This window comes from Nycticebus coucang, chromosome 13, assembly GCF_027406575.1.
Source record: "Nycticebus coucang isolate mNycCou1 chromosome 13, mNycCou1.pri, whole genome shotgun sequence".
NCBI classification, from domain to species: domain Eukaryota; kingdom Metazoa; phylum Chordata; class Mammalia; order Primates; family Lorisidae; genus Nycticebus; species Nycticebus coucang.
Window position 1 is genome coordinate 102,374,696 of NC_069792.1, and position 14,182 is coordinate 102,388,877.

Sequence of the window (14,182 nt, forward strand, 5' to 3'; positions counted from 1 at the left end):
ACCAGGGGTGGGGAACCTGTGGCCTTCTGATTTCAAGATCGTCCTTTTTTAAGCACCAAAGGAGGCAAAAAAAAAAAAAAGAAAGCTTCATTCTCTGCTGCACCCCTCTTAATGAAAGGATTTGCCATGTAAAATTCAGATTCAGTCAAAGGCCCACTTAAGGACTGGGAAGTCCATGAGTTTCTTTAATGCCACAAGTTCCCCAGCCCTGCATGTGCCAGCATTCTTGGGTGGTGGTGCCTCCTCTGGAGTGGCCAAAACGCATGCAGTCCTGTCTGGCCTGGAGGTCCACACACATCCCACCCATCCCAGGGCACTGTCAGGTGGAAGGAATTGGTCTGAAGCCCCAGGCTCCCTTCATTTAGCACTGGAAGCAGCAAGAAGACAGGAACCTGGAAGGAGTGCAGCAGGCAGGGGAGGGCTGAGACTCTGTGACTGTGGGGGGTTAGAGGGGTGGTCGGTTAAGGGGGGTGGCATGGCAGGGACCTGCAGGAGGGAGGAGGCAAAGATATGTGTGTCGAAGTCCCTGCCTCCACACTGAGCAGGGGCTGGCCATCTTCCAGACCTTGAGGACAGGAGGGTGCTATCCTTAGAGGGAATGCAGCCAGGAGAATGAACACAAACCCACCCAAACCTGGGCAAGGGGCAGCCCAGGCAAATGGCAGCTCTTTCCCAAGACACCCAAGGTCCAACATGAGAGGCCCTCTCCATAGGGTTCTGCTGACCTGGTGTTGGGGGCTCAGAGCTGGCAAGGGTAGAACCCACCTGCCACAGGGGATAAGGGCACAGGCAGGATGGGGGAACAGCCGAAGTGGGGGTAGGGAAGGTTGCTGGGAGAGGACCTGTAGATAGAGATATGGACAGGACAGGAAGCTGAGTGGTCCCCAGGGAGGGACCTGAAGGGAAGCTGCATGTCCTCTTCCACAGGTGGAAAGGAGACCCTGCCTGACAAAAGGCAAGGGAGCCCTACCATGGGAGATAAGGGGATATGGACCCTCCTCCCAGCAGAGGAGGGCCCCAGAGCACAAGTGCTTGCAAGCCAGAGAGCATGGCAGGAGGGACCAAAGGAGCCACAGGGTCTGGGTTCAAACACGAATCTCATCAGCCACCAGCAAGGAGTCCAAAAATCCGGGGGCCTTCTGTCAGGATGCCCAGGCCCAGCTGCCTCTCTGCCCTCCCTACTCCCAGGCCTCCTGAGACCTCAGGGATTCCAGCCCAACAGCCTCTGGGAAGGGCAAGGCAGGACTCTTGACCCAGAGGGCAATTTGGGGGCCAGAGTAACTAGGTGGGGCCCAGAAGCCTCTCCACATCCCTGCCAGCCACGGTAAAGACAGCCCTGACCCAATTCTCCAAGGCTAAGAGACTATCCTCAGCTGACACAGGAATGGGTACTTTAGAAGGGTGGGAGGCGAGCAGCGCCTGGGAACCCCTGGGACATTGTCCTGGGAAGCGAGGGAGCAAGTGCCAGGAGCCTCAGCGAATGAGGTAGCTGGCGTCCATCCTGCTCGGCCGGGAGCAGGACAGAACCAACAGTCCCTCCCCCCTGAGACTGGAAGCTCCTCGGGGTCGGTTCACAGGGCCGGAGGACTTTGCTGCTTTGCTGGGCGCTGGGCGGAAGGTTGGGTAGGCGGCTTCTAGTCCGTCTTCCCTCTGGTGTCAGGTCTTTGAACTCAGGCGCGGGACATGTGCGAGGCGGGGTAGACCCGGCAGTCTCGGCCGCCGGAGAGCCCGGCACATTCATGCGGACTTAGGGTGTGGGCAGGTGGGGTAGTGGGGGTCCGGATGCAGCACACACGTTCTCCCCTCGCCAGCGCTTCGCCGGCCTCTACTCCAGAAGGGTCACCACTACTTTGGGCTGGCTGCACCCCGGGGTGTGGCGGGGCTCGGAAAATCTGGGCGGGGCTATGAGGTCAGGGTCCCTTTCGCTTTTTCTTTTTCTTTCTTTTCTTTTCTTTTTTTTTTTTGAGACAGAGCCTCAAGCTATCGGCCTGGGTAGAGTGCTATGGCATCACAGCTCACAGCAACCTCCAACTCCTGGGCTTAAGCGATTCTCCTGCCTCTGCCTCCCAAGTAGCTGGGGCTACAGGCGCCCGTCACAACGCCTAGCTATTTTTTGATTGCAGGAATTGGTCTGGTTGTTTGGCGGGCCCGGGCTGGATTCGAACTCACCAGCTCAAGTGTATGTGGCTGGCGCCTTAGCCACTGGAGCCACAGGCGCCGAGCCCGCTTTTTCTTTTGTTCTTCCCAAGGGGCGCAGAAATCCCGAACGAACAAGGAGGGTGCAGCTTTCCAAAGCGCCCCTCTGTGCCTACGCCTGATACCCCAGGCTCTCTAGGAACAGCGCCTTACCGGCCCTGCGCACAGACTATGCCACCAGGCCTCGACTAGAGTAGCCTGCCGCCAAGAAGCCGCGTGGGCCATGCAGTCCCTGCCTGCCTGGCTCCCCGCGCTCAACGCCCTGCGGCCCTCTCTGTTCTGGCACCCCCTGCTACACGTCCTCCATGTCCTGGCCCGCATGCTGCCCTTCCCAGCCTACGGGGCTGCTGGGCGCCCAGGGCGCCCCCGGGCCAGCCTGAGGAGGCTGAGGGCGTTGGCGGGCGGCGCTGCTGCTGCTCCTGCTTGTCCGCCTGCTCCTGGCGCTGCTTGGACTGCTGCTCTGGCTGCCGCTGCAGGCTTGGCATCGCCCAGCTCGGCTGTGCTGGGTGCCGCCTGGGCCCTAGCGCTCACCTGCCGGGCCGTGCGCTGCTTCGTCTTCCTCTCAACCAACCTGTGCCTGCTCCCTCATGGGCTGGCACGCTTCAGCCACTTATCGCAAAAGACAGCGGCGGGCCGAGGCCATTGGCGCCGCGCTACTGGTCCGCCTCCCGACCTCGCCGGACGGCTGGTGGCCGCACTGCCCGCGGGTCTGGACATTGTGTGCCTGCAAGAGGTGTTCGATCTGCGTGCGGGTCATCGCTTGGCGGGCCGCCTGGCTTCGAATCAACCCGGTGCTGTACGACGTGGGCACGCTCAGCTTGCAGCCCGGGCCGCACCTCCAGCTGCTGGGCAGCGGGCTGCTGCGGGCCACCTTCCATTGCTTCCCCAACGCACGTCGCGAGGACGCGCTGGCCTCCAAAGGACTGCTGTCCGCACAGTTACCGACCTGCCTGCCATGGTACACCCTGGTTGGGGAGGAGCCGAGGAAACCGGCAAGGGGGCGTCTGTGGTTTTGCAGGCACAGCTGGACAACCTGGACGGGCGCCGCAGGTGGGATTCCCCCACTGCACGCACCGCCTGGTGAGTCCTTCTGTCCCTACCTCTGCCTGCACCACCGCGCCCCACCTGCCACCGTTTGCTCACTGCGCTAGGCACCAGAATTCCAGAGAAGCGACAGGAGGGGTTCCCATATGGCGGGGGGGGGGAGGGCGCGTGGTGTGTCCAGGATGCGGATCCGCACCCTGGGCAGAGCATACCCCCACTTCCCTCGGAAGAGCACCGGCCCTTGGGCTGCGAACAGCTGACTCTGCTGTTGACTGGGCCGAGCAGTTTGAGGCAGACAGCCGCCAGAGTGACGAGGTCTTGGCCCTCAGTGTGCTTCTCGACGACCTGAACTTCCACAACTGCTCGAAATGTGAGGGGAGGCTGGGGCGAGCGGCCGGGAGGTGTGGCCCCGCCCACCGAGTGAGGCCCTCTCCCCCAGCAGATCACAAGCTCTTCGGCTGCTTCCTGACCCCTGCCGACTGGGCACCGGCCAGTAGCAGCCCTGGGCCATGGGTACTGCGCCTGGGGTTGGGGTGCGTAGGGGAGAGTGGACAAGGGGAGGGCGGGTCGCCGAAGCTCCCGCCTGTAGGGCCCTCCTCCGGCCTCCCACACGGACCCGAGATGCTGCGGAGGTGAGAGGAGACCTGGGAGCCAGGCACTTTCCACCCTAAGCCCGAAGGGGTGTCCTGGCCTTGGTGACACCGCTCCTCCGCCAGGGCCCTGGGACAGGATAAGGGGCGACACCTATACTTGGCAGCCCCTCCCTACGGAAGGAGCCGCACAAAATCCTGGCGGGCCGGCGCCTTGACTACATCCCATACCGGAGTGCCCGGGCCGGTTGAGTCCAGTAAGTGCCAGAGCTCAGGGCATGGCCTGCGGGCGCTGGGACTACACCTCCCCTCCACCTGACTCCCATTCTCAAGAAGTGGAACGGGTGACGTTCAACACCGCCCTGGCTGGGCTCACGGACCACCTGGCCGAAGGCCTACAGCTCCGAGTCTCCGCGCCCTCCTAGCGCCGGCGGACGCACAGGCGACAGAGGGCATCCGGCGGGACAGCAGGACGCGGAGCACCAACATTGCCCTTAGCGGCGCCCTCAGGCCGGGCGGCTTCAGGAATCTTTATTGCGCAGGCGCTCACACAGCCTCCTGGGCCCGCCGGTACTCATAGAGGCTGCCGCGCTCCAGGAAGGCTGCAGGCTGAGGAGGCGACCCCGGCGGTGGAGCGGGGTCCTCCGGGTCCCCGTAGCCTCCGCCTCCCGGCGTGTGGAGGCAGAACACATCCTGAGGGGCAGAGGGCAGGATCAGCGCGAGCGTGTGCCCGGCTGCAGCCTCCTCCCCTAGTGCTGCAGCGTCAACCATCCACCCCCACCACGGCCTCGGGTGCGCCCCTTTTCTTCAGGAGTCAAATTAAACTCCGCCTCCAGTTACTTTTACAACTCTGCCCTCCCTCCGTAGGGTGGGCCTGACGAGGGAGGTGGGAACAGGACAAGCTGCAACCCTTACTCCGGGGTACACGGTCACCGATGTCTTCCCGCCCAGATTCACCGTCCGCCCGTCCTTACGGATCAGCAGGTTTAGGCCACGGGCACCAGGCTCGCCCCCTGCGGGGAGAGGCCAGACACGAAGTGTCCGGGAAAGCCAGGAAGAGGGATGGAGCGGACAGAGCAGGCGGCCAGGTCGGGCAGGCGAGAACCGGGACGGATCGGGCCAAGGGGGAGCGCCTACCGTGGAGGCCATAGGGCTGGAAGGCGCGGCGCTCGGTCAGCACTGACAGTAGAGCCTCCTCGCGGAAGAGCAGCTCGCGGATCACGCCGTCGCCCCCGCGGAAGCGGCCTCGGCCCCCAGAGCCCGGCCTCAGCTCGAAGCGGCGCAGGATGACCGGGTACCTGCGCAGGCGCGAGCTTAGCGCGGCCGCAGCCTGGGCTGGCACCCTGGCCAGCTCCCCAGGGCAGGCAGCTCACCGGCTCTCCAGGACCTCGGGGTCGGTGATGCGCGTGTTGGTCATGTGGCTGTGCACGCCGCTGCGCCCATGCCAGCTGGGGCCGGCGCCCGCACCGCCCGCCACCGTCTCATAGTAGCCCATGTGGGCGTTGCCCAGGGTCACGTTGTTCATGCAGCCCTGCCAGGGTCAAGCGGCGGCTGCGCTAGACTGGAGCGGGGCTTGCCCACCCAGCAGCCCCCAGAGCTGCACCCACCCTGCCCCACCGCACCTGGGAGGCGGCACAGGCCCCAAAGGCTCTCAGGATCACATCTACCACGCGCTGGGATGTGAGCACGTTGCCGCCCACCACAGCTGCTTCCGGGGATGGGTCCAGGATGGAACCTCTGGGAATCACAACGCGAACTGGCGCCAGGCAGCCCTGTATGGGGGCAGGCAGCAATCAAGGATGACTGGGAGTGGGCCCCACTGTCAAACTGGGGGAGAATCCCAACACCCCTGGGGTCAGTTTGGGCTCCCTCAGGGTGACTGTGCACTTCGTGGGGAACCCCCTCACCCACCCAACTCTGCACACCTGGTTGAGTGGGATGTCCCGGCCTACTAGACAGCGCAGGCAGTAGATGAGGGCTGACAGCGTTATGGCCCTGGGTGCGTTCAGGTTACCAAACACCTCTGGCCCAGTGGTGCTGAAGTCAAACACTGCACTGCCCTGTACATCAGAGGGAAGAACAGACATCAGCAGGTGGGCAGCCTCGCCCCTGAGGCAGGAGTGGGTGCCCTCTGCAAGCAGCCTGACCTGACTGGGGTTGATCTGCACCCGAAGGTGGATGGGGGAGCCGTCATCCATGTTGTCTTCTGCACACACCTCGAGGGGCAGGCCCTGGGCCTGCCGGGAGGCTCCAAAGGCCCTCAGCATGTCTCGCACTGCCAACTCAGCATTTGCCTGGCAAGGAGGAGGTTCAGCAGCAGCCATGCCACCTTCAGGATGACCAAGATGCCCAGAGGCAGTTGCCCTATGCTTCTGCCCCCGACCCACCTGAATATGGCCCATGTAAGCCTGCACCACATCCAGACCATACTGCCCGATGAGCTCTCCTACCAACTGGATCCCCTTCTGGTTGGCTGCCACCTGGGCACGGAGGTCAGACAGGTTGTCATGCAGATTCCTGGTTCCACTGCAGCTGGGGATCTTGCCTGGAGCCTGGAGGGCCTCAGTCACTGCTGGATGGACAGGGTGACCACTGAGCCCCTCCCCAAGCTTGGAGGCCACCTGGTACCTTATTCCACAATCACTGCACCTCTACTGGGCACTGGGGGCTCCTATGTTGGCCCTTCACTCCCCTCCTAACTCCTGCAGTACCCTGAAAACCCCAGCCTCTACCCTTCTCCCTCCCACAGTCCAGCACCCTAGGGTACCCTAGGCTTGGGCAGGCAGCTTTGCCAATGACCTCACTGGAGTGGGGGCAGCTTTGTCTCTCAGCAAGCTATCCTCCTTCCTTCATCCCTCTCACCTTCTCTACCTACTCCCCCTGACACTCCCCACCAGCCTGCCTTTGGCCCTGCCAGTTGCCCCAGCCAAGCACCTCAAAGAATATCAAGGTGCACCTGGTGTCCAAGACCCCTACCCAAGTTTCCTGGATCTGAATGAGGTCTTTAGCCCCTGGCAAGCAGTGAGGCCTGGCTGAGACCATTCCTCACTTGAGAAAAGCCCCTCCCCTGGAGTCTGGGTGAGGATCCTCTCTGAGGCACCTTTGCCTGGCCTCTGCCATGTGTCCGCACGTCCCACCGCAAGCCTCACCCCTGCCCCACTTTGCCCTGACCAAGGGAGCAGTTGGGCCCGGATGTCCTACTTGTGTCCCCCAACAGGCAGCCTGTGACTCTGTTATCATGACCCTGGCCACAATTCACTCTGGATGCCTCCCTGGGCTATCTGTCCTGCCTGGCCCCTTGTCCCTTTCTTATATCCCATCAAACACCTGTCCCCACCTCCACAATAGCTCCCTGCCCTCTGCCCAGCTCAAGGCTCAGCATCACCAGGACCATTGCCACTGCTATAGGTGAAAAGCCTATAAGTAAACCTTTAAATGGTTCCATTTTGTGAAGGCAAGTTTGAAGTCTTTTGTGAGTTGGAAGGGAAAGAACCTGGATAGAACTCCATATGTGGCTTAGGGCCTAAACACGTAGAAGTGATTTAAGGCTGGGCTTCGTGGGGGCAGGCCTGCAGGCAGGTACCTATATATCTCAGGAATTTCCAGACTACTCCCTAAAGATGATTAACTGCCTCCAGATGGTCTGTTAAAGGTCAAGCATTCAAACAGCTTATTTCCCCAGAACCTTGTTTTGTGGTTTTGTTTTTGATTACTTAGCATAGGAATAACTTTAGATAATGTTAGTGACGTTTATCAGTTAATCTGGTTAAACCTCAGCCCATAAGAATAGCTTTAGATAGTTGGTAAAGTGGTTATCAGTTGGTCCGGTTAATCCTCAGGCCCATAGGTGCCAGGCAGTAAGAGGCCTGGGGCCAAGGTGTAAGTCATATGTTTATTGATTAAGTTATGTGCCTATATAAGCTTTGATGGAAGAAATAAAGTCTCTGTTTGCCTGAGCGAGCTTTCAGCCTTCCTTATTCCCTAACATTTCATCGCAGGCTTAACCTCTGTGGCACCACCCACGTAAGAAACATTCACACACCACACTGCTCCCACCCTACTTCCCACACCAGGTTGCAAGGCCACTTGGACCCCTGTCTTCTCTTGCACCTGGGTGTACTGGCAGACCAGCACAGGCCCAGCTGAAAGCTCTTCACAGCTGCCCTACTGCCTGATGACTCAGACCCAAGCCCAGAAAACTTTCCAGGACCCTGAAGCCCCCATCCCTAGCCTCACTGCTTCTCTGAAGCCCCCCACCCAAGGACCACACACATCATGAGCAGCTGCCTAGCTTGAAGCAGCTCCTCCCCCTCCAGCACCCTGACCCTGGTGTCCTGGCCAACTCCTCACCCTCAAAACTACCTCCCAGGAAGTGTTCTTGGGCCCAGGCAGAATTTCTCTCAGCTCCTATGACCATCTGCCCCAACCCCTGGGGTCATCACCTGCTTCACCCCCAGGTCCAGCCTCTCTTGGTTGCCAGCAATAGCGACATGTCCTAGCCTACTTTTAGTAATGCTACCCTAGACCCATTCTACTTCCACTCACCCTCTTCCTGGAAAACGCCTCCCTGGACAAGTTTGAAGGACAGAAAGACAGCACCCTCTTGCTGCAGTGTAGTGGAGTGGGGGGGCATGGAACCTGGAGTGATGCCTCCAATGTCTGCGTGGTGCCCTCGGCTGGCCACATAGAACACAGGCTGCATCTGACCCGGCCAAAACACCTGGGAGTGGGGAAGTACAGAGCTATGGTCAGCTGCATCAGCCTCCCTGCCCCACTGAGGGTTGCCAGGCAGTACCCCTCACCGGTGTGATGACAGTCAGGTCTGGAAGATGGCTGCCCCCAGCACTGGGGTGGTTACTCAGCAACACATCACCAGGGTGCAAGTCAGCCCCCAAGTGCTGGATCTAAAACCAGGAGACAAGTAGAGTGAGGAAGGGGAGTGAGGCCCAGGTGGCCCAGGGGAGGAGCCCACCGCACCTGGAACTGCACAGTCTCCTGCATGGCACCCAGGTGCACAGGGATGTGGGGCGCATTGGAGACAAGCCCCCCATCAGGCCCAAAGAGGGCACACGAGAAGTCCAGGCGCTCCTTGATGTTGGTAGAGATGGCCGTGCGCTGCAGGATTCGGCCCATCTGCTCTGGGGACACATAGTGACCAGGCACGTGCTGGCACCACCCACCCACAGCACTGCCCTGGACAGGAAGGAACAGGACCCACCAGGGTAAAAGCCTCGGAGGCTCAAATCCAGGAGGCAGGTTTTTCTGTGCCCTGGGAAGACCAGGTAGTGGTATGCCCACCTGGGCACAATGTCCTGGCCTGTGTGAAGTACACCATCTTCTTCCCAGCCCTGCTTGGAGGTTAACAGCAAGAAGCTGGTACCTCTCTTGACCCCCTGCTCTGCCTGGCATCGCAAGAACCTGGTTCCTGGGCATGGACCCCTGGGCTCCCAGCAAGCCCCTGCCTGACCATGCACAGACGGCATCCCTCTGTCTCCTATCCCCAGGTAGGGAAGCAATTCCCAGATCACATGGCTGTAGGCAAGAGGAGGAAAGTGCCTGCCCTGCCTAAGGCCTGCTCTTGCAGTAGGCCATGCCATCCTAGGGCCAGGGCCACACTGCCCACCACAATCCAAGTGGGGATCTCTGGACACTCCTACCAGCCACCCCACATGACAGGGCCCATGCTGCCAGGAACACCATGGGTGCCTATCTCTGCTCACTCTTCAGAATCCCCATCCTCTACCTCAAAGGGCTGCAGGGAGGATGGCAGCAGCCACTCACCAGCAATGCTCATAAAGCGATGTGAGAAGATAGACAGCTGGATGGGGTCAACCCGAGTGCCCACTGCATTGGAGGCTTCAGCCCCCACAGAGATGCGGATGTCCCCCATTTTGGTCACCTCTGCCTGGCAACCTGGCTCCACCAGGATGGTACTGAGGGCAGGGAGTACAGAAAGGCTACAAGGTGCCAGACCAGACACACCCAACAAGGGACACCACAGCCCCAAGCCAGTGAGGGGACACGGACTCCCTGAGGCCAGAGAAGCCCTAGCCAGGGGCCCCAGGGCCTGCTCACAGCCTCCACCCTGGCTGGCCTCAGCCTACCTGTTGCTGTCAATGATGAGGCAGGGCCCCTGGAGCTTGTGCCCATAGCCTAGCTCTCCCAAAAGGTACACAGGGGTCTCCTGGTAGCCCCCCTCAAAGTAGCACTGGGTCATCTGTGAAGAGTGTGGAGTGAGTGGGGCCCCTTGGTCCAGCACCCTCCCCAAGGCCTCTCAACAGGGCATGGCCTCCCCCACCTACACTTTACCCCACGTCCCATGGCTGTGGGAGGGCTGACACAGCAAGACCACCAACCTTGTCCACGCGGGGTGGCCCGGTCTGGGCTTTAGGGGTATCTTCGAGGTGAAGCCTGCTGTGGCCGGTGCCTCTCACCCTCACGTCATCTACCACCACTGGCCGCTCAGGAATGACGAAGCCAAACTCCCTCATGTACCTGCCACCCGCCCCCCGCCCAAGAGAACCATCAGGGGAAGGCAGCCTGAAAACCCACCAGGGCTCCCAAAACAAGGAGCTCACATACCTCTCCACAAAACCTGCCCCAAAGTCACTGGCCCGGGGCGAGCAGGCAGAAGCCGGGTGCTGGTGAGCAGACACCATCAGGGCACAGTCGGTGCCTTGGTAGCGCAGGTGCAGGAAGCTCTCCGTGCTGATCTGGCACCTGGGCAGGCAGGGAATGGGGCACTCGCATTCAGCCTGCCCCCACACTGAGCACCCTACAGCAGTAGTTCTCAATTTTCCTAATACCATGATGTATTTTCATTGTTACAAAGGGGTTGTGACCCACAGTTTGAGAACCACTGCCCTACAGGGACTCCCGTCCTGCCTTCTCCAGCACTTGGAGTCCAGAAGTCCTTCCTGACCATTGCCCTGAGAACCCACCTGGGGAAGCCCTGGGCCCGTAGGGCGTCCACGCACTGCTCCTCCAGGCGACTCAGCCTTTGGTCCAGCTGCACAAAGTTCTCAGGTACATAGGGCAGGGCACAGGGCTCCTGTGCCTCATGCACCACATCTGCCAGGGCCAGCCCCAGTGCCGACAGCAGCCCGCTGTGCCTGTGGAGACAGGGATGTGACTATGGGGGTACCTCCCATAGCTGGTTTCTTGGCCCAGAGCACATGAACACCAGTGTGCCATGCCCAGACCCACCTGTGGATGTGCACTGTGTCCATGCCCAGGGCCCGAGCAATGGCACAAGCATGCTGCCCACCAGCTCCCCCAAAGCATGCCAGCACGTGGGCTGAGGGGTCATGGCCTCGTGCCTGGGGAACCAAAAGGGGTCAGTGGCCTCTCCTACCCTGCCCTCCCACCCCATACCCTTTTGGGGAGCAGGGCTGGAAGATGAGCAGAGGTGGGCATACCTGAGTGAGTGCACGGATGGGCCGGCACATGGCCTCATTGGCCACACGCACAAACCCCATGGCCACCTCCTCCAGGCTCAGCGGGGAGGCCGGGCAGGGACCAGTGGTCAGGAAGCTGTTGACCTCAGTGGCCACAGCCTCCAGGGCCTTGCGGGAGGCTTCAGGGGACAGTGGCTGGTCCTCTCCCGGCCCAAAAATGCAGGGGAAGGAGGCAGGCAGCAGGCGACCCAGGACCAGATTAGCATCCGTCACTGTCACAGGGCCCCCTGGGAGGGGGGCACCATGTGGGAGGTAGAATTGGAGGGGCCAGGAGGGGGCAGCCAGGATGGGGCTGAAGGGAAGGGCTGGGGGCATCAGGAGGAGGGAGTAGCCTGGTTGGACAGGTACTGGCTCTTACCTTTGCGGTAACAAGCAGGACCTGGGTGGGCTCCTGCTGACTCCGGCCCAACCACAAACAGGCCGGACCTTGGGAAAGGGAGGAATTGGAGGTGGGAAGGGAGGCGAGGTGGGAAGGGAGGCAGGGTGGGGGGGAGGGGGTATCCCAACCAGGGAGGTGGTGGAGGCAACTGACCTGAAGAAGAGGCGGGAGCCTCCCCCAGCTGCCACTGTGTTGATGTCCAGCTGAGGGGCCTGCAGGGTGATGCCGGCTGTGCTGGCCTCAAAGACATGTTCAAATTCCCCAGCATAGCGACTCACATCTGTGGATGTGCCTGAGGGCATGGCGTTCTAAGAGTCACCCGCAGACCTAGAAGCCGGGTCTTGCCCAGCCTCTGCCCTTCCGCCTTCGTACCTCCCATGTCAAAGCCAATGACAGGTTGACCGCCCTCCAGCTGGTAGGTGGTGGCTGAGTAGCCAACGACACCTCCAGCAGGGCCTGAGAGCACAGCACGGGAGCCGCTGAAGGTGTCCATGGGCACCAGGCCGCCGTCAGAGCGCATAAACAGCACCTGCACGTCCTGTGAACCGCCGGCAGGTGGCAGTGAGGGGCTGGGTAGGCACAGGGCCGAGCCTGAGCAGGCGGCCCAGGGGCCTCACCTTGAGCTGGCCCTGGAAGCCTCGACGGAAGCCCTGCACGTAGCGCTGGATAGTGGGTGTGAGGTAGGCGTCGGCACAGGCCGTGTGGCCCCGAGGAACGATGCGCACCATGGGCATGGCCTCCGAGGACAGGGACACGTGTGTGAAGCCCAGCTCTCGCGCCAGCGCACCCACCTGCTGCTCATGCTGGGTCCACCTATGACAAGAACCCCATGGTGTGTGAAGCCCGCCCAGGCCGACGGCCCACCACCTAAGGCACACGACCGAGGCCCTCGCTCACGTGTATGAGTGCATAAGCGCCACAGCCAGGCTGCGGATGCCTCGAGACAAGAGTCCCTCCAGCTTCCCACGCAGGGCCCCCAGGTCCACCGGCCGCTGCACTTCCAGCAGGTCCCCGGTGCGGCCTGCCAGAAAGCTCATCACAGCACAGTCAACAACCAGCAGGATCTGCCCACCCCTGATCCCACACCTGGCCCCAAACCCAAACCTTTAACGGGCGTGCCAGCGCCTGACTCCCCTCGGTACAGCACCACGCGCTCATCCACCTCCAGCACCTCCTCATACAGCACCTCGGGCATGGGCACGGCCTGGGGGTGGGCAGAGGCTCAGAGGAGGCTCGGGCCTGAGGGTCCTTACTAACGTTCTGCATGAGTGGGTGGGGGCAAGCAAGGGATGTGTCCCAGCAGAGCAGAGCACAGGCCCAGGAGACACAGTCAGATGGGCGTGTTAGCTCTCTGCCCCCAGGCAACTAACTGCAGCCAACTGCCTGCCCCCTCCCCCAGCTTCTTTCTGGAACCCAGCAGTGGAGGGCAGGGCTCCTGCCTCTCCCTCACCTGGAGGAGGATGGCCTGGGCTTCCACACACCAGGTGGAGGACAGAGGGTGTTGCCAAACAGAAGCAAAGTACCATATGTCCCCTCAAAGGGCTGGGGGGCTGAGCATGCCCTGGAGCCACCACTAATTAACCCTTCCAACTGCCCGCCCCAAGGGGTCTTGGCACCCCTGGAGAGGTGTGAGCCGCACAACCTGCTGGCATGGAGGAGCTCACCAGGTCGAAGAGGTCCCCACGGGCCTGGGTGCCAATGTGCAGCAGGTCTCGGAAGCCGCGAGTTACCAGCAGCGCTACACGCTCCCCCCGCCGCTCCAGCAGCGCATTGGTGGCCACTGTGGTGCCCATGCGGATGCTGGCGATGCGACTGGTGTCCAGGGGCCGGTCCCGGGGCAGCGGCAGGCCTCCTTCCTAGTGGCCAGGCAGGCAGTATGTGGCTTCTAGCCGTGGGGTCCCTCCCCACACCACCCTCTCTGCCGCAGCCCACCTGCTCCAGGATGCGACGGATGCCCTCGGTAGGCGCGTCTGCATAGTTGGCAGGGTCCTCTGACAGCAGTTTCAGGACACGCACGTGCCCGCCCGGACACTGAGCGAAGACGTCTGTGAAGGTGCCTCCGCGGTCGATGGCAAAGTGGAAGCGTCCCTCCGGGTTACCCATGATGGTGGGGCCAGAACCCAGCAGCGGCTCTTCAGTTGGCAGCCCTGGGAGAACTGGACAGAGGCCGGGGTCAGCCTGGGAGCGTGGGCGAGATCAAGGGGGGGGCTTCCAAGTTCAGCAGGGGTCGTGGCGGAGAGACCGACACAACTCTACAACTCTGTCAGCTGGCTGTCCTGACCCCTTACCCACTTGGTGGGCGCCTGAGCTGCGGCGGAAACCAGGGACTGGAGCAGGCCCTTCCGAGGCGGAGGAGCGGCTGGACCCTGGAGCCTGCGGCCGTCCTGGCTTCTCGAGCACTAAGAGGCACTGGGTCGGCGTCCGGGTGGCCAGAAGACTGAGCCTCACTGGCCTCTTGGCTCGACCTTGGGCCAGGCCCGGACAGCCACGGGACGGGGCGGAGCCTGTGCGGCGGC

General features: G+C 61.7%; 1 protein-coding gene across 3 annotated transcripts; it reads right to left on the reverse strand.

Annotated features, from left to right (window-relative positions):
* Positions 1–4,322: 4,322 nt before the first annotated feature.
* OPLAH (5-oxoprolinase, ATP-hydrolysing) lies at positions 4,323–14,182 on the reverse strand. Of its 3 annotated transcripts, XM_053558310.1 has the most exons (27): positions 13,955–14,181; positions 13,599–13,822; positions 13,331–13,522; positions 12,771–12,870; positions 12,564–12,687; positions 12,284–12,479; positions 12,039–12,204; positions 11,820–11,958; positions 11,646–11,713; positions 11,249–11,514; positions 11,037–11,149; positions 10,772–10,942; positions 10,413–10,550; positions 10,187–10,325; positions 9,935–10,047; positions 9,612–9,763; positions 8,808–8,968; positions 8,633–8,734; positions 8,376–8,550; positions 6,218–6,402; positions 5,978–6,124; positions 5,756–5,890; positions 5,453–5,602; positions 5,204–5,361; positions 4,968–5,128; positions 4,746–4,843; positions 4,323–4,523 (listed from the first exon to the last, which is right to left on the reverse strand). In XM_053558310.1, exons 2-27 carry the CDS (start codon positions 13,767–13,769, stop codon positions 4,377–4,379), a joined length of 3,867 nt encoding a protein of 1,288 aa, XP_053414285.1. In that variant the 5' UTR covers positions 13,770–13,822; positions 13,955–14,181; the 3' UTR covers positions 4,323–4,376. The 3 variants fall into 3 exon arrangements, with proteins under 3 accessions (XP_053414285.1, XP_053414283.1, XP_053414282.1); XM_053558308.1 differs by having other exon boundaries at positions 5,978–6,402; positions 13,959–14,182; XM_053558307.1 differs by having other exon boundaries at positions 5,978–6,402; positions 13,955–14,182.

What these genes read in the sequence shown, in the direction of transcription:
- OPLAH (XM_053558308.1), bottom strand. Translation starts at nt 13,769, where the DNA reads ATGGGTAACCCGGAGGGACGCTTCCACTTTGCCATCGACCGCGGAGGC. An exon ending in GACACAGTGCACATCCACAG is followed by an intron (nt 10,943 to 11,036) that starts GTGGGTCTGGGC and finishes CTGTCTCCACAG; the next exon opens with GCACAGCGGGCTGCTGTCGG. An exon ending in TCGCTTTATGAGCATTGCTG is followed by an intron (nt 8,969 to 9,611) that starts GTGAGTGGCTGC and finishes ATGTGTCCCCAG; the next exon opens with AGCAGATGGGCCGAATCCTG.